The sequence below is a fragment of the Lagenorhynchus albirostris genome, chromosome 16 (assembly GCF_949774975.1).
Source record: "Lagenorhynchus albirostris chromosome 16, mLagAlb1.1, whole genome shotgun sequence".
Classification (NCBI taxonomy): domain Eukaryota; kingdom Metazoa; phylum Chordata; class Mammalia; order Artiodactyla; family Delphinidae; genus Lagenorhynchus; species Lagenorhynchus albirostris.
Window position 1 is genome coordinate 43599439 of NC_083110.1, and position 19897 is coordinate 43619335.

Here is a 19897-nt window from a genome sequence, read left to right on the forward strand (position 1 = left end):
CAGAAGCGTAGCTTATAAAGTGATATATTAACGATGGCTATAATTTATGGAGTACCTACCACATGCTAGGTGTAAGGAAAACTTTTTGTATGCATTATATCCTTCAGTGAACTCAGCAATCTTCTGATCTAGTTAATGTCCCCATTTTACAAATAAAGAAATAAGATCAGGGAAACTAAGAATTTTCCCAAGGTCACATAGCTAGTAAATATGAGAGCCATAATTCAAACTCAGAGCTATTAGAATCTGAGGAGAGTGTTCTTAGCTTAATTCTAGTCTGTGAAAGGACATTCACTGCTGTAGAAGTAAGCACTAAAGGTTGGTGACTAGAGTGAGGGAAGCAAAAGACAGGAAGGCAGCAGGGAGAAAGTCCATTATTCCCCAAAGACATGATTTCAAACCACTCCTATCTGAATCACCTGGGGACCTTTTATAAATGATAGTCCTGGATCTGACTGTATGGACCTACTAAATGGGAATCTTTAAGCATGATGCAAAAGTCTGAAACTTTAATAAGTTATTCAGCTAATTTTTACAGTTTAAAGTTTTAGAGCCAATGACTAAGAAAGATTAAACTCTATTAATTCAAACAGTAAATCAGTCAATCTATCAATCAAACAAACAGATTGCAGATTTAGCTTTCAAGTAGTTTTCTGAACTTGAGAAAGTGCTTACTACTCAGGACCTCAGTTTTCTTGTCTTCCAGACAGGGTCACTTCATGGATCTGAATAGAAGCAAAACTCTTAACAATAGTAAGTTCACTTCAGAAAAGATGTAAAAAAACAGTGTCTAACCATTGGTCTTTCATTCATTTTCTTATCTACAATACATCCTAAGAACTGTAGGAAAGCTGGCATCTCTCTCCTGCTTCATGTCTTTTTTAGACTGTTTTTCTCAGTTAAATATGTCAAATTAGATCACCCTGATGCAATTACTCCAAGGTTACAAATAGCAGGAGTTCCAGTGGGTGTTTTTTTTCCTTCTCATTTTCATTAAATTCCCTCATAGTAGATATAAAATCAGTTCCTAAATTGGCACTGATTCGCAAATATATTGAATTCAGACATGTCAAAATAAATTAATTTGTCTCTCAGTAGAAAGAAAGCAATACAGCCAGATTGAATCCCAGTGAAATTTTATAGCACTTATTTACAAATACTTTTATATCCTAAACTGCACAGCATTTAAAAATTAGGAGCTTTATGCAGCACATATAACATTTACTTTTACTGCTACTTCTTAAAACCAATGATAAAAGTAAATTTTAAATTGTAGAATAATTCTTTCATTTTATATTTATACTGTAAAACTGGGGCTAACCTTTGGAAACCACACATTCCGTTATTTTAGTATTGTCATTATTCAGATGACTCAGATACATTAAAATATTTAATTGAGAGATTTATTGTAATCTATATTTTCCAAAAAATCAATTTTAAATGTTAAACAGATATCTATGAATTAGTTTATACATTCATAAGAAAATTATGGTATATGTGTTTTGCATATAAATTCTGTAGCAGTTAACTTTTCTAGGTCACAGTTACTTTATTTGCAAAAATGTATTTCTAAACAACAGATTTGGAGTTATTTTGATCAACTTTCTTCTTACTAAAGTACACCTATTTGTAGTACATTTATGATTCAGCAATAAAACATATCAAACCACAAAAAGACATGGGGGGTGGCTTAAGTACATATTGCTAAGGAAAGAAGTCAGGCCCCAAAGACTACATACTATATGATCCCAACTATATGACCTTCTGGAAAAGGCAAAAGTATACAGACAATAAACAGATCAGTGGTTGCCAGGTATTTGGGTGGGGGTAGGGGGACAAATAAATGAGGAACAGGAGATTTTCCATCACTGAAACGATATTCTGTATGACACTGTATGTAATGGTGGATATATGACATTATACCTCTGTCCAAACCCGTAGAACATAAAGAATGAAACCTCATGTAAACTATGACCAAAGTGCTGCCTTTGAGGGATAAGTAGTAGCCAGTGCTGCCATCTGGAATATGTCAGGACATGTAGGTATTAAACCCAATTCAGATCAAGCTTTGTGAAAGAACCTTTAGTGAAGGTCCTTCCTTAAGGCATTTTAAAGATGTAAAACCACTTGTAAAAGTCACTCCAAGGCTCCAAAGTCCATGTCTGTTTAAAATATACCATTTTCTTTAGCATCCTCTTCGCAACCCTTTTCTGGGGAAAGGGAATCCAGTAGGTCTTTTGACTCTTAAGCTTCATCAGTAAGTCTATATATTTTCACTAGTGAGCCCTAGCTCTTTCAAGTGTCTTTTATTGTAAGAGGGCTTTTTCTCAATTATATTGGCAGTAAATCTGGCTTTAAAAAGTAGAATTCTTGAATTTCAGATTCCAAACAACTATTAGTTTTGAATTAGTTATTAAAAAGTTAAATTGGAAGAGGGTTAATGATACATTGTTTATTATAAAATGGATGAAGTGCAACTACAATTATGTGAATTGATAGCAAGAGAAAAAAAATTGTTTAAAAAAAGTGGCAAAAAAAGTGGCTTATGAGGAATCATTTATTTGACTATAATTCTTTGCTTCTGAAATTAATCAATAGATTTTGATTGTATTCTACAGGAAGAAGGGGAATGATAAATCACATTATATCAGACTCAGAATGGTAGAATTGGAAAATACTTTACAAATAGTTTACTCTAAAAATCATAAATTGTCAGCCCACAGATCAAACCAAGTCACGTGATGCTTTAAAAAATAAATTTCGTTGGATACCAAAATGTAAAAGTTCATAGAATTTACATAAAAATTTGAATTTCCTTTTTCCATTTTAAAATCACTCTGGACTTGCATTATTGCATGCTGATTATCCTTATTAAATAGAGTATGTAGTGTCCAATTCCTTTCCACCCCTTTCCCCATTAATTTATTCCCAACCCATTTTATTTAACTTTCTTATCTTTTTATCCTCTCTAACATCTGATTTTATGGATCCTGATTTAAACCAACTCCTTCATCTTATATTCAAGTTATATGTGACTCCAAAGGGAATATGTAATTTGCCCCATCATGTAACTTGTACTTTCCAGGGCATAAAACAAAAATAAAATGGGCCTTCCCTGGCAATAAAATAGAAAAGAATTGAAATTTTGTAATCTAATGCTCATTATCATAAAGGTTGATTTAAATCTAGCCAGGAGAAAATTGCTTTTTTTTTTTTTTGTGGTTTGCGGGCCTCTCACTGTTGTGGCCTCTCCCGTTGTGGAGCACAGGCTCCAGACGCGCAGGCTCAGCGGCCATGGCTCACGGGCCCAGCCACTCAGCAGCATGTGGCATCTTCCCGGACCGGGGCACGAACCCGTGTCCCCTGCATCGGCAGGCAGACTCTCAACCACTGCACCACCAGGGAAGCCCAGAAAATTGCATTTTTATAGTATGTTTTGATTCTGGTAGAAAGAAGTATGTTGGAACAATTAAGACAAAGGTTAATGAGATATTTTGTCTAGAAGTAAATCTGTTTTAAACATTTACTAACAAAAAGAAGTTTAAATGTTTTTAGTGGTGGGCGTAGGATTTGAATTCCTTCTTAAACTATGTCAGTTGCTTTTTCCAGTGTTAATCATTTTCATCCTGATTGTACAAAAATATGCATAAAATATTTTATTTTTAAAGTTTAAAATGAAAGATGGCATTTTTATAATGTTAAAGCTGAAGGCATATTAGCTGCAGACTTTATATTTCTATACTTTATAAGGATCAAGAGTTCATTATGAAATAATTATGGAAAGTATAAAATTTAGCTCTTATCTCACATAGTAACAAGATAGGTGAGTAAACAATTTAAACAGCTTCTATTTCCACAAAAAGAAATCCAGTATATGAAAATCATCACAGAATATGACTAACATATGTTTTCTTATATCACACTTAAGTTGTATGAAATTTGATCTGTCGTTAACAGTTCATTGCTCTAATATCCAAGCCATGTGTATTAGTTGTCTATTGCACCATAATAATACTACTGCAAATGTAATGAGTTCAAACAACACACTTATTATCTTGAAGTTTCTGTAGGCCAGGAAATTGTTGGCTGTGTCCTCTCTTTCATAGTCTCACACAGGTTTTAGTCAAGATGTTGGCCAGGGCAAGAATCTCACTTGAGGCTTGACTAGAGAAGGGTCTACCTCCAAGCTCATGTGGTTGTTGCTAGGATTCAGTTCCATGTGGGATGTTTTACTGAGGGCCTTAGTTGCTTGCTGATTGTTGGTCAGAACTCACCATTCCACGTCTCCACTCACTTCATTAAATCCAGCAAGGGAAGTAGTCAGAGTCCGCTAGCAAGAAGTTACAAGTTATAATCTAATATAACATAGTCACTGAAGTGACATCCCATCTTGTTTGCTGTATTCTGTCCATTAGAAACAAGTCACAGTCTGCCCCTCCTACAAGAGGAGATACACAAGGGTAGGAATACCAAGGTGAGGATCCTACTGTGTTTCCATGACTCTTTAATTTTAACCCTTTCCAGGTTTAATGATTTCACAATCACCAAGGTCAACCACTAGCCAATGTTGCAAACAACAATTAGTCTTAATGTCTGTTTATAATCTAAAATATCATAGAAAAAGATATCTATTCATAATCCATCAAAACTAACCTTAGTGTCACTTTTCGAAGTGCCTTCCTTTTTGTGGTAGTCTACTGTCATTTTAGGTTCAAAATTACCAAAGGCATCCTTATTTCACTAAACTGACACTGTGACGATGCCTAGGTAAATTGCTTATAAAATATAATTGTGTTACCTCAGATATCTTTCTTTAGAAGTCTGCTTAGGTAAATGTATCCTTTTCTTATCTAAATATTTTTTTATTCTTTGGGACTCTTTTGATTGCAAGTGATTGAAATATTAGATAAAGGAGAATTTATTGTTTTAGTAACTGAAATGATGAGTTTACCTAGCTTCAAGTATAAAAGCATTTAGATTACTAGTCAAAGTGTACAGGATGTATTTTCAACCTTTAGTTATTTCATTTGTGTTGCTTTATTATCAGAAAGAACCCCCTCATAGGGAGAAACATTAATATTCTAGTCAATAACAACAAAAAAACTTTTTTTTTTTTGGTTACAGTAACATTCTTGGACAAGACTTTCATTGGGTTTGCATGAAACATTTACCACACATGAACATACAGCAAAGCAAAATAAAGTGCTCTCATTGGCCAGAGCTGGGTAGTGTATCTATCGATATACCTGGGGGATTGGGTCAGTTCTACCCAAACCATTTAGACTAACAATGAAGGAGGTATGGTTATCCAAAGCAATATCTGGATGCTATTAACAAAAGAAGGCAGAAAATATGCAGAGAAGTAAAATTAAACAAATAAATAAATAGATAAATACTTTATAATTTTCATTAAAAAATTATACAGGTTAGTTCTTACTCTTTGTCAAGAAATAGTTATTGACCATTCACTGGAGATATGGACCACCATTAGGTGCTATAACATCTGTCTGTAAGATAGATCATTTTACATTTAGGTAATTTTAGTCTATCAAGTATATGGAGTACAGTGGCAAAGAACATAGCATTTTGGACAAGATGTTTAAGAAGGATTGTATGTAATTAATTTTTCAGACTGTATTTGTAGCTCAGAATTTGTTATAAAAGGCTTCATGTAAGCACAATATAATTGTGTAATGTAATCTAGATTAGAAGAACTGAGAAGATGGAGATAAAAATGAAGGGTAATATTAAGAGTAAGTATTACAAGATAAAAGGCCATGTGAAAGAGTGTCAGTAGGATTTATCTTATCAGTTTGAGGAAAGAGACTAAAGCTTATAGAAATCAGATGGGTTAGATAGATTGGACTATAAAAAGATTCGGAGATGTTAAAACTTTATATTTAAGAATTTTCTAAATCTGTTGGAGTTGGATGATATAAGGATGTGAATTGTAAGAGTGAGATTGTTTGCATTAGTTTATGAAGATAAAGTTATAATAGCCTAGTCACAGTGACCAATATTGTAAAATAAAATGGATATTTTGAGAATGAGATACTGTGTTGTTGAAAATTTATTTTTAAAATTAAACAAGTATCATGCAAACTATTATATATAGGATGGATAAACAACAAGGTCCTACTGTATAGCACAGGGAACTATATTCAATATCTGTGATAAACCATAATGGAAAAGAATATGAAAAAGACTATATATGTATAACTGAGTTACTTTGCTGTACAGCAGAAATAAACATAACATTGTAAATCAACTATAATTCAAAAAAAATTTTTAAATAAATAGATAAATAAAATTAAGGGTCATAGTACTGGGGGAATAATATGGTTACAGTTAAGTAAAATAAGTGAATTCAAAAGAAATATTAATTTTGTGATGCCATCCATTCAAATACATTTACTACAGTTAAAGTTTAAAGTAGAGCAGGATAAGGACTAGACTAAAAAGAGATATCTGGAGGCCATTTGCTTAAATATGCTAATATTACCAACATAAAAGCAATATTTTTCTTTAGCAACTTGAGATAGCAAACTGTATCTACCTATTGCATTCTGTCCAGAAGTTGAGACAAGTAAAATGAATTTTATACAATTTTTGGCAGATAATAAAGTAGTAATATACGTGTGACAAGACATTCTTAACAAAGAACATTTGCATAATTTTGAACATAGGGCTGGAGTCTGAATGTGTTACTTTGTTGAAAAGTTCAAAACATAGTATTATTCAAATAAACACAAATGCACAAAACTAACATATTCTATTATTAAATTCAAAACTCCATCATGACAAAATGGACAAGAAAAATAAATTATCTTCTCTAAACCTGCAGACCGCCTCCAGTAAGTGAACTTGCAACCAGAGGGACTATGGTTGGTGTAATTTCTGCTGCAGCCATCAATCAGAGTATTGTGTACTCCATTGTTGCAGGAAATGAAGAGGGTGAGTATATGTTTAGTCTGTGTTTTCATCATAAAACAATAAACTTAGATTTGGAATAAATTTCAGATTTAATTACTCTTTACCCTATTTTTCTAGTAAGATGTGTCTGACTTAAATGTAACTATGTGCTGAATCTGATTAAAAATCCAGTTATATTGACAAATGCTATTTATTTCCCCTAGGGAATACTCAATATCCAATTCTGAGTGTTCCCCTCCCCCTGAATTAGGGATATTTTAATAACGTGTTCAAAATTAATGCATACTTTCAGCTTTTGGTCATAATCATAGCCTGCAGTAGTCTCTGGCCACTGTTTTGTGCCATCCACAGCCCTTACCCCATGTCATACATTAACTAATCCTGAAGAAATTTTAGGAACAGAAATAACTGTGAATGCCCAAAGAGCCACATCCATGATAAAAAGCCTTTTGTATGAGTCCTCAAACTGTCAAATCAAACATATAATCAACAGTTGTAAGTAAATAAATTGAGTTTTGTCTACCATCACTTTTCACTGAGAGTGGAATGGTTTGCTAACCTGTGGGAATAAGTTCCTAACTCAGTTTTTCAATTTGCATATTGATTATTTGTTTCACCTATGACCCACAGGTTAGTTGTCCTCTGGTTTTCCCTTTTTATGAGTTAAATGGTCTGGCATGTTGTAGGTGGTAAAAAAACAAACAAACTAAAAACCCAGTTAATATACATTTAAAAAACACATGCATATTCAATATTAAACGAATGAATGTTAATGTTGTAAAGCAGTTTGCAAGGAAATTATAAAAGCTGTTTTCAAGTATTTCAGTGACCAACCATTACTGGAAATTACTGCCCCTGAAGCAAGTGCTCAATGTAGTACTTTTCTTATTGTCTTTGTTTCTCCTGTGCTGTTATGCCTCCTCTCCAAATATTACTGACTTTCCTTTTTCCTTGAACTTACAACATCTGACTGAAGCTAAGATTTCTGAATCTGTTCTTATAATTTTTTCTGTAATTCTATCTGTTCTCTTCCTTGAAGTTAGCAAAGTGGCTCTACTTATTACCCACACTCCACCACAATGATTCTTTTTACATTCAATTTATTTGCTTATCAATTTATTCAACTAATATTTATTGAGCATCTATCATGTACTCAGTACCTTCTAGCTACTTAGGATAGAGCAGTGAACAAAATAGACAGATCCTTGCCCTCATAGAATTTATCAATCCAATGAGAGGAGATAGTAACAATTATTAAACAATTATTAAGTTAATAAACATACAGTGTTAAGGTAGTGATAAATGCTGTGGAGAAAACCAGAGTGAGGAAAAGAGAGAGTGAAAGAGGTGGGGTATTACAAAGGTTGCCAGTGTGCCTTGCCCTTCACTCAAATATATATGACCAAATTTATTTTAATAAATAGACTTCAGGGGCTTCCCTCGTGGCGCAGTGGTTGAGAGTCCGCCTGCCGATGCAGGGGACACGGGTTCGTGCCCCGGTCCGGGAGGATCCCGCATGCCGCGGAGTGGCTGGGCCTGTGAGCCATGGCCGCTGAGCCTACGCGTCCGGAGCCTGTGCTTGGCAACGGGAGAGGCCACAACAGTGAGAGGCCCGCATACCGCAATAAATAAATAAATAAATAAATAAATAAATAGACTTCAGGGCAAAATATTTTAAGATATTTAGAATAATAAATAATATTTTCTAAATAATCAACATATGAAATTATCTGTTTGTTCTGTTTGTTCCCTCTCACATTCTTAGCAAAACACTAAATCTGCAGGATAATAAGATGCATTACATCATAAAAAGTATAATAATCCAATAAGGTCATAAAATAATTGCTTAAACAAAATTAAATGGATTTCTTTAAAACAAAATTTCTAGAAGCATTTAGTGTGGCAGAAGATTATGTGTATCTACGGTGAGGGAAATAGTATGCATTGTTTCAGATTTAATTGACCATAGAAACATCAATTTCCAGGAGAATCTCAAAAAAACTTGAATTTCAAAACATGCATTTAGGGAAACACTGATGTTGATAATTTCAGGAACTGGAACAGAGTTTCCAAAGCCAGCATTTTGTAACTCTTATATGTGTTTTAAAAATCACAGTGCTTTTTAAAGAGAATTATTTTCCCTTACAGTGTGAAGAGAGTAACCAAGGAATTGTGTTTTAATTCTAGATAAGTTTGGAATTAATAACATCACGGGTGTAATCTATGTGAATGGCCCTCTGGATTATGAGACAAGGACAAGCTATGTACTTCGAGTCCAAGCTGATTCCCTGGAAGTAGTCCTCGCCAACCTACGTGTTCCTTCAAAAAGTAAGTTGTATTACTTAAGGATTTTACAAGAATTTTATGGTGTTTTTATTTATTTTCTAATGAAATACATATGTCTAAATAAAATCCTCAGTGGAGAACGTAGAAAGATCATTAACACTCAAAGATGACTGCCCATTCATTTTAAGATCTGATATATGACAATGCAGAGAATGACTTCATACTTCTTAAATGTCAAGGTAATAACACAATGTTTTCAAATTTTGTGCAGTCTTACTGGAATGCCATCATTTTTGGTGTATGTTGCATAGAAACCTTATTCTTAATTACACTGGATAGTTATGGCTAACCCCTTGGAATGTATATTGTTAAGGGGCACATGATTACCATACACTTCCTGAATTGTGTGGCTTCTGGTACTTTGTATTTTCTTAGAGCAGAGGAAAATGCATCTTAAAAAGAGTGACTAACATTTATCATAATGTTAGCATTATACTTAATTCACACCCATTTCTAGGAAATGAGATTTATTATCCCCATTTTACAAAGACAAGAAAAGGTTAAGTGATTTTTCAAAAAAAATGTTACTGTCAGTAAATGAAAAGTGGGAGATTTAAGCTATCTTTTGACTCCAAAATCTTTCTTCAGCATTTTGGTGTGGTGTAGTTTACCCATACAGCGAACCAAGTAAAAGCCAATTTGTGAAGGGGGCCAGCATAGATTCTGAGAGATGTTACTGGTAATGGGATAAACACTGTTCTTTTCCATCCATTGAGATAATACTCCTTTGCACATTAAGCAATCCATCTTTTTGTAACTTAACATTGTCATATATCAGCTGTTATAATGAATGGGAAATTTCTTAAAATCTAGAAAACCCAGGAAAACCTGATTTAATTTAACTACTAGCAGAATAGAGGCCCAGAGAAAGTATAAATAACAAAACAGGGTATGAAACATTTATATTTTACTCTGGGCCCATTTCTGGACATACTCTCACAGCACTCCATCAATCAGCATCTTTAAAACAGGAAAGAGGATAAAAGAAGAGACCCTGAGAGCCAGAGCAAGAGTACCCATATGAATGCCAGAGAGAGAGAGAGAGCACCCCAGCAGGATAAGAGAAGAGTGAGCAAGGTGGGAGTGAGAGGCAAAAGATGTGCTACAGAGTTTTCTGTATCAGTTCAGCAATTGATGATCATAAAAATAAATCACTTCTGTTCATGTATTTCAAATCTCACTTACAGATCTAAGGTAGAGGCCTGCACAGTTGTTTGTAAAAGCACAACCAAATCATTGGAAAAATCAGATTATATACAGTGTGTCTGTGGAATTACAGGAATTAAACTGTCTTCAGTGATTATGCATCACTTACATAATTGTTTAAAAATAGCAGACCAGGGGGCTTCCCTGGTGGCACAATGGTTGAGAGTCCGCCTGCCGATGCAGGGGACATGGGTTCGTTCCCCGGTCCGGGAAGATCCCACATGCCGCGGAGCGGCTGGGCCCGTGAGCCGTGAGCCGTGGCCTCTGACCCTGCGCGTCTGGAGCCTGTGCTCCACAACGGGAGAGGCCACAACAGTGAGAGGCCCGCGTACTGCAAAAAAAAAAAAATAGCAGACCAGTTATTTGAGTTTTTAAAATCTTTAAACTGCAAGCAATTACATTTTTATAAAATATAGAGGACACTTACAATTTACAATTCAATTGTAAATTAAATTGACTAAACCAGGAGTTGAAAGGTTAGAGTAGTTCTAAATTACATAATGTAAACTACCTTATTGCAAATAAAAGTAAATGTTAATTGAAAACCATTTGTCATCTTTCTTTGAAACAAACAGAAAGTTAGAATTAGAAAAAAAAATTTGCCAAATATTTAAGTTGTAGACCCTAGCATTTTTCAAGAAATAGCTCTGATTTCTAGGCATAAAGACATATTGATGTTTCATATGTGAGTATAGTAAACTAGTTCTCACTGTAATTTAAATGTAAATCTGAGGCTAATAAAAGTTTAGCTAATACACCCATGTATACTTACATGTGCCCTAGTATGCATGCACAGTGAGACCAGTTAGCAAATTCATGAATTATCCTCTCAGAAATGTGTGAAGCCGAAAAGCTAAATGTTAGTTTGTTTAATGCCTAATGCTTTGACTATTTGTTATTATCGGGTTGGCCAAAAAGTGCGTTCGGGTTTTTATAAGATCGTACGGAAAAACCCGAACGAACTTTTTGGCCAACCCAATAACATTTCATGACTGACTTTTTTTTTTTTTAAACATCTTTATTGGAGTATAATTGCTTTACAATGGCGTGTTAGTTTCTGCTTTATAACAAACTGAATCAGCTCTACATATACATATATCCCCATATCTCCTCCCTCTTGCATCTCCCTCCCACCCTCCCTATCCCACCCCTCCAGGCGGTCACAAAGCACTGAGCTGATCTCCCTGTGCTATGCAGCTGCTTCCCACTAGCTATCTATTTTACATTTGGTAGTGTATATATGTCCATGCCACTCTCTCACTTGGTCCCAGCTTACCCTTCCCACTCCCCATGTCCTCAAGTCCATTCTCTGTGTCTGTGTCATGACTAACCTTTGCTTCTTGAGTCTGAAGTACAAACCCATGTAGTATTTCCAATACAGTTTCACTTATTAATGACTGTTAATGGCCTATGATCAAACACTACCCATTAGCTATGCAAATAATAAGACCATTATGTAAATTGAGGTTAATTGTTTAAAGTTTCATTCCTTCTTCAGAATTAGCTACCCTATGATCTTTAGCTCTATCACATATCATATGAATAAAGGTAATAAACAGAATAAATTTAATTCATTGAAGAAGATTTTATTATAATTTCTTTACCAAGAATTTATTAATGAAATAATTTTCAAAGTAAGTTTTACAACTATGCTGTAAGTAAATTTAATATTTAAAGCAAATTAATAATTAAAATAGAAAAAATTACAGCACATTTCCAAAATTTGATATTAACAGTGTTTAAGACATTTTAATCTTTTAGCGGGGAACATTTCAAACGTAAATAAAATTACAGACTATTATAATGAACCTCTATGTATCAACTACCCAACTTCGTTGAGTCCTGGGAAATCTTTCATTTAGTCTCACTCCATTATTTTGAAACAACACAGAGACATAATATTTCATCTGTAAGTATTTCAATATGTATCTCTTAAAGATAAAGACTCTTAAAACTTAATCAGAATACCATTATTACTCTCCCCAAACTAACAGAAATTCCTCAGTATCAACAGATATCCATTCGATACTTGTACTAAAAATTTATTCACATTGGAATCCAAATAAGTTCATATACTGCAGTTGGCTGACAGCTCTTTAAGTCTCTTTTAATCTATAGGCTTCACCGTTGTCACTCCTTTTTATCCATCTTGTTATTTATTTGTTTGAGAAATCAGATCTCTGAAACCTGGATTTTGACAACTGTATCTTCAGTGGGTCACTTCATATTTTTCTCTGTCTTCTTTATTTCCTATAAATTGTCATTAGAGCCGGAGTCTTGATTAGATCCAGGTTGTTGTTGTTGTTGTTGTTTTTTAAGAAATAAATCATAGGTGATACTCACTACTTCTTTAAGGAGGTACACCAAGTCTCTTTGGCTCTCTCCTCCTGTGATAATAGCAGCCACTGTTAATCATTTCCCAACTATTAATTCTTCCTTTTATTTCTTCTATATGTATTAGCCAAAATATTTCTATAAAAACTCTCTCAATATCAAATATTTGATTACTCTGAGGTCCAACTCCTATAGGAAAAGCAGAAGAAAAGGTTTCTATTCTTTTTACTTTGTGGCTTTGACCATGATCTTTTTACTTTGTGGCTTTGACCATGATCTTTTTCTATCTTTCATGTTTCTCTTTCTACCTTCTGTCTTTTTAATCTTTCAGGGTAGTTTCAGGAATGCTTTTCTAATTCACAGCTGTAGAATACTTGTTTCAGTTATTTTCATAATGTGTTAAAAATTATTCTTCAGCTTTTAGAAATCTGCTTGCTTTCCTCTGCACTCCCATTTTACTTGGAGACGTTTTCTTTGCTTTTCCCCTATTGTGCCTGTCCTGCTCAATTTATATTCTGCTCTCACTGTTTTTTCCTTTCTCCTTAGTGTGGAGTTTTGTCCTGCTACTGCGTTTATATTAACTTAGTATCTTCTTCATTTAGTGTGTGCTGGTAATTTTGAGGTTCACCAGCTCTCAGGGCCACCAGAAACCCTTAGCCCTCTCTGAACTCCCTTAAAAGCAGTAGTTATCACACTTGCAGTTAGTACAGAGATCTGGTTTATGTCATTTGTTTTCCTCAGAAGTTCATACTCTGTGATCTGGAGGCTAGCTTGTTGCCTCATTTAGTCTTAGATATTATCTGTAGGTTTTTGGTTTGATGCTAGGATATTATCCTACTTAAAACTTGATAGTGGGGAGGAGACATAAAAGCAGGAGAATACCCACAAGAATAACTACATGGGTTAATAATAATTTAACCAATAAAGTTCTATGGATGTTGGTACAAGATAAAAAAATAAACTTCTGGGTCAGATGCAAGGACCCTAATACTCCCTACAAAAGTATTAGCAGGAGTATCAGCTTAGCAATCAGCATAGCAGTGCAGCTCCCTGAACTCCAAACCTCATAGGCAGTGTAGGGCCTTCAGCCCTTCACATGAGTGGATTGCACCACAGGAGAGAACTTAGAGGGTCTGCCGCTTTTATAGCAAGTGATAGCAAGTCTTTGTCAAAAGGGAGGCATTCCTGCAAGACATTGTCTCGCTTTTTAGAATTGCCAGTTGCATGGTATATTTTCTCCCAATATTTTGCTATCCAAATCTCTGTCTTTTAGTAATGAGGAGGATTCAGGAAGATTCAAATATTACATTGTCACCTTAGTCGTCTTCCTCAAATCCCTAAACACATTATCTTAATCCAAGGATATTTGAAATATTTGTTGAATCAGGGGAATTTTTTTCACAGTCAATGAATTTAAGATAATAGGAACTATATAGCCCTCTCAGGTCCTTGCACTGTGTTGTTACCGAGTTTAGGATTAAATTTTCCCTCAAGTGCTTTAGATTTTTCACCCAGGGCTTCTAGATACATTTTTTCCCTCTCTTAACGACTAACTTTTATCTTTTAAGCTTCATTAATCTTCTTTGGAAGTAGTGGGTAATATAATAAATATATGATCAAATGAATGAATAAATGATGAATAAAATAATCCAAATTAACAGAAAACATTTGTTAAACAGCAAATTCAGCCAACCTTGGACAGTATAGTACTGTAGTATTTACTATTACAAAATATCTATTATGAAAAATAAGTGGACCCATGCAGTTCCAACCCGTGTTGTTCAAAGGTCAACTGTAATTGAAAAGCACTTTCAAAATAAAGTTGCAGCAGGAGAGAACACCAATGCTGAAAGTGCCCCATTGACAAAGTCTGTTTTAAACACAGGTCTGGCCCAAAAGTGTTCAACCGTTTCACAATAATGATTAAGTCGAAACTTTCCTGCCTACCTTACCAATCTTTCCTCCTCAATCTCTAATACCAGACAATGGCAACCTGAGTGTTAAACAAACAGCTGCTAGTAAATAGGTGAAGAGGTAATTAATAAAGAAGAAAGAAATCTCTTACAATCTCTTCTCCAAAGACAGGATACTTTCCAGGAGAACATCAGCTGGGAAGGAAGAAATTTGAAGTATTGATTAATATATTGAACTAGAGAATCTTTTTTAAAAAACAATATGATCATAGTACTTTCTATTAACTAAATCTGTTTATTTTTTTGAATTATGGAATATCTTGAGGTTTTATTCAACAGCAGGAAAAAGATTACCTCAAATCAGCAGGATGAAAGGGAGAGCAGAAAAGAAAAAACAGGCTTTTATAATTAAATTCCATATGCCCATATTAAGCTCACCATTTCAGTGTGGCTGGAGAGCAGAATGTAGTTGAAACATTTTTTTTTTCAGTTTTATTGAGATAAAATTGACATATAGCACTGTAATAAATTCTCTATCTCCCCTGAACAACTCAGTCTCTCCTGGGTCTTCAGGATGAAAGTTATTGGCCCCAAAGAGATTTCAAGGAGCCTATGTCCTTGAGAAATTCCACAGAAACTTATATCAATATTTCTGCCACAAAGTCATCACCATTTTTTATCTTATATAAAACAAAAGCAATAATACATAATATGCAATTTTATTAGAGCTCAGTTTGATATATGGAATTTCACAATTGAAGTGCAGTTTTTCTTTTACAGTAAAATTATCTTCAAGTGTGGAAGAAAAAACATAGCTTTGTATAAATATATCATTGTGTTTTGATGCAATAACTAGCCTTTCAATCAGGAATGTATGACAGGACAATTAAGATAAACCTTAAACTGGTATTAAAACAACTCAAATGATATTGATTTCACTTTATGGTTTTGCTTTAGGGTACAAGCTTGTAATACATCTCATTTCCCTGGCTTTTCTGGCTCCAAACAGAAGGTCTGTGACAAATAATGTTAATGACTCTTTACTCATGATTGACTGACTTACAAAAGCATTCCTGATATAACTTAGGTAACAACGCTGCAGCATGTTACATGTTATTTTTTCAGTCCTAAAATCCCAGGTATATTCAAGGCCTTATATTTGTACTATAAATATATGACCACAGTTTTTTAGAACCTATATTCATACTTTATTACTTTAAAACTTGAGGACTACTGTATGAAAACTAATGCCATAAATCCTTTATGGTATTTTTGTCTCAAACACTCTAAGTATTTTATATAAATACACAGTTGACACAGCTACATTTTTAAAGAAAAAAAAATCTATCTGTCCAAGAAAACAATTTAATTGTGCAAAAAGCTTTGCTTGGAAATGTGATTTTAAAATGGTTATAGAATTTTATTAATACATTTCTGAAGCTAAGTGCATTGAGGCAAAGTTCTTCCATTGATCCCAAAAGTGGTTTGTTGAATTGATGACAAAGATGTGCAGTTAACCTTTCTAAATTACAGTGTAGATTATCATATGTATTTCTTCACATGTGTTATGCAGAAAAAATCATGTTTCATGAGGAAAACATTTTATATTGCTTTTACTGGCAATTAAAATTAAAATATTTAGTAGTCCAAGAGTGCATAAAATGGTTCTCCTTAACTTACATCTAAGATTAAGTGCCAGAACTTAAAAGACAGGAGGTATAATTTTCTTTATTCATGAGAACATCTGTTTAATTATTACAGTTAATTAATTATATATTTATTTTGCATTTTTAGTCTGAATTTCAGTTGGGATTGGTCTGAATTTAAAATGGGAGACTATTCACTCATTCACAAATATTTTTACCTTATATTCTATTTCTGGGAGCAGCAGTCATTTGATTAATAATGAAGTCCCAAAGCTATGCAATAGAAACTCCATGCCTTTTGTTTCAAAAATATCCACGATTTCAATAGCGGCAAACTAAGCCATATTAAATGCATATGAAACTGCTCATAGAAGTGAAATCTGTTAAGTCATATGTATTATAGAAATATCAATGTTTCCAGAAATGGAAAGCTTGAGCCACTATCTATACAACATAAACATAAAGTTCATTTTAGTCATTAAAAATATGGGAAATAACAGAACATTATGAATCGACTGTGTTTCAATAAAAATTTAAAATATGGGAAAAATTATCAGGATTTGCTGCTAAATACATTGTCTTCATTTTGTTTATGAGCACAGTTATTGGCCCTCTACACTCTGTTGTTATATAATCAAGGTCAGGTCTTCTCTACAGGTTAAGATAGCACAAGTCTTTTTAATATTTTGCTAAAGATTTAGATAGCTGTTAGATTATTTTATTTATTTTTATCTCTTATAAAAAATGAAAACCTTCTTTTCTTTTGGTGACATGTTCTATTTTGCCAATTTTAACAAGAAGCCAAACTTACTGGTTGATTATTTTGAGAAAAAAAAAAGCTTCCCGTTGATTAACTACACAAAAGTAAATTTCAGCATTATGTTTAAATAATAGAAAGAAATATGGGGGAGAGTGTCAACATAGGAAGATTTTATAAATAGGTTGAACCTTCAGTGGGGTTCTCAGTCCTGCTTGGCCTTTCCTAGGTCAAGCTAAACCAGATACAGTGACCTCGTTATTTGTTAATCTGGCAAAAGAGGAGAGTTAATGACCCTCCAGGGCCATCTGACCTTGTGTCTCTGAGAGACTGGCAGAAGAAAAGAGCAAAAGACTGAGTTTGAGGGAGGCCATGTATTTAGTGAGTGAGAGAAAGGAATAGCCATAAGAGGCCATGGAAAAAAGCAGTAAAATTTGTGTAATGATGATCGGTTAGTCAAACGAAAGAAGGCATTTCAAGAAAGGTAGAAAATGGCAAAAACTGCAAATGTTACAGATATTCAAGGAAATTTATAACTAATAAAAATATGTTGGATGACACTTACTTGGGATACACAGTGACTATAGCTAATGCCAAATAAATAGAAAAGACCTGCACGTGGATGAAAAGGAAACTATAGATCAAGGATTTCTTGGTTAAATCTACACAATAGACACAATTAAAAATTTAGTGTATTCTTATTAATATTTATATTTTATGAGACATGCATTTCAGTTTAATTTACATACTATATAAATGTAAAAGCAGAAACAGAATTTTATGTTTCAGACATAAGAAACATAAATTTAGCCTGTCATTCTTTTTAACCATTATTCAAAACAAGTCTAGTAGTCAGTTCTTCTCCTGAAGGGAATTCATTTTTTTTATTCCCAGGAACTTTTATAAGTTCAATTAATCAGTCTTATTGCTGTTATTCTCCCTCTTGGTATCTTGTACCTAATTAGTTCCCTATGTAATATCTTAAAAATAATTACAGACAAACAATTTAAGGGAAATCATTATTTTAAATGCTATCACTTTCAATTTTGAAAGTCTGTTCCTAGTTACTAATTTACGGTATATTCTTGCCATCAAGATTTCCTGATGGAGATTGCTATGTTTATATTTTATTAAAATGCGCAAGACAGATACTCTATCCAGTCCAACAGCTCAATTTCATTTATGGAAGATTTCTACTAGATGATATTCTATAAATGTTAAGATATACATGAGATTAAAAGAGGTAAATGGCAATTCTGTAAAAAAATATTTATTAAGAAAAATATTGTAATTCAGAAGATTTACCAATGAAACATCTCAAGATTAAAATATAACCTTAATAGAACAGCAGAGAAAAAGGCAGATAACTAAAACTCTGATATAATAAATTGTTTAAGATTCCTGAATTTGGTATCAGGCAGGCCTGGGTTCCAGATGCATCTTTGATTTTTACTAACCTTTCTAAGCTTTAGAATCTTCAAGATTATGTCAAGATAAATATGTCTATTCCTCTTAGGGTGTTTGAGAATTTTAAGCAAAATGATGCCTGCAAAGCATTTACCTTATTAGAGCACTGTAGACATCCAATAAAAAAAGCTATAATAATTATTATTATTGTTTTGTTATTACTAGCTGTGATATGTTTGAGTGACACTTAAAAATATAGCAATCACATACTAAAAGTGCTTCATTTATTCCTGTAGATTATTGTATACAAAGGAGTCCACATGTTTCTAAGCTCTTTGTGTAAACAATGGTTGTAGGCTGTGACATTTTAGAACACAGTCATGACATCTTTTGGAGTCTTTAGATTTGAGTATCTAAAGACTTTAGAGTATCTAAAGACATTATCTTGATTGACAGCCAGATAATGTAAGTACAAAAAGAGACATTTTCCCCAAAAAGAACAGTCAAAATAATGTAATCATCCATGACAACATAGGGGAAAATATGCTAAAATATAATACTTAAGTTTTGCAACACTAAACAGAAAATTTGCAGTTTATAATGTCTTGGTACCTTGGGATGGAAAATCCAAACTTTTTCTGTAGGTAGGGAGATATGGTCCCCATTCTCTGATGTGGACTAAGTTGGTCTTTCCACCTGTACTTGGAACAGTTATTTGGTTGGAAGCAACAGGAACCACCTCTGACTGATTTATACTAAAAAGAACTTCTCAGTAGAATACTCTGTGACTTGTACAATCAAAGCAAAAGCTTAATAAGATTTAAGAAAGGACAAGAAAAGAGATAAGCTTCAGCAATCTTAGTCAGAAACTCAAAACACTGCTTTTGGGGGCAGTATCTTCAAGACAGCTGGGATCATGGACTTTGAAGCTCAAAGATCTGAGGGGGAGAATCTAATTAGCCTGGGTTGAGACATGTACACCTGGCCAAGTGTGGAGTGCAGAGCACTGTGATTGACAGTTCCACTAAGCACATGGAGTATTGGAAGTACAGTAACCCAGGGGGAAAAATATGGAGTTCAATGTTCAAAATAAGGGAGGAAGTGATGTTGGGCAGACAAATCAAGGCAATTCTACTTAACTTTTCAAAAATCAATTTAGGGCCCAAATGTGGTTGAATGAAATGCTAAGCTGGGCACTGTGGGGACAGGTGTAGAGGAGTGGCATATTACTTGAAGTTTATAGTGCTAGATTTCATGTTCTGTCATAATGAAAATTTATTTTCAATTTTTACTATGACTGATGCTTAAAAAATTAAGTATCTGATTACTTGAATTTTTGAAGATTCACAAATTTA

At 33.7% G+C, this 19897-nt stretch overlaps 1 protein-coding gene across 1 annotated transcript in view; it reads left to right on the plus strand.

Annotated features, from left to right (window-relative positions):
• Positions 1 to 19897, plus strand: part of PCDH15 (protocadherin related 15) — an 817584-nt gene that overhangs the window by 704867 nt on the left and 92820 nt on the right. The window contains exons 26-27 of the mRNA XM_060127128.1: positions 6845 to 6954; positions 9121 to 9261. Of these exons, the coding sequence (XP_059983111.1) occupies positions 6845 to 6954; positions 9121 to 9261 (251 nt within the window). The remainder of the gene's footprint in view (positions 1 to 6844; positions 6955 to 9120; positions 9262 to 19897) is intronic.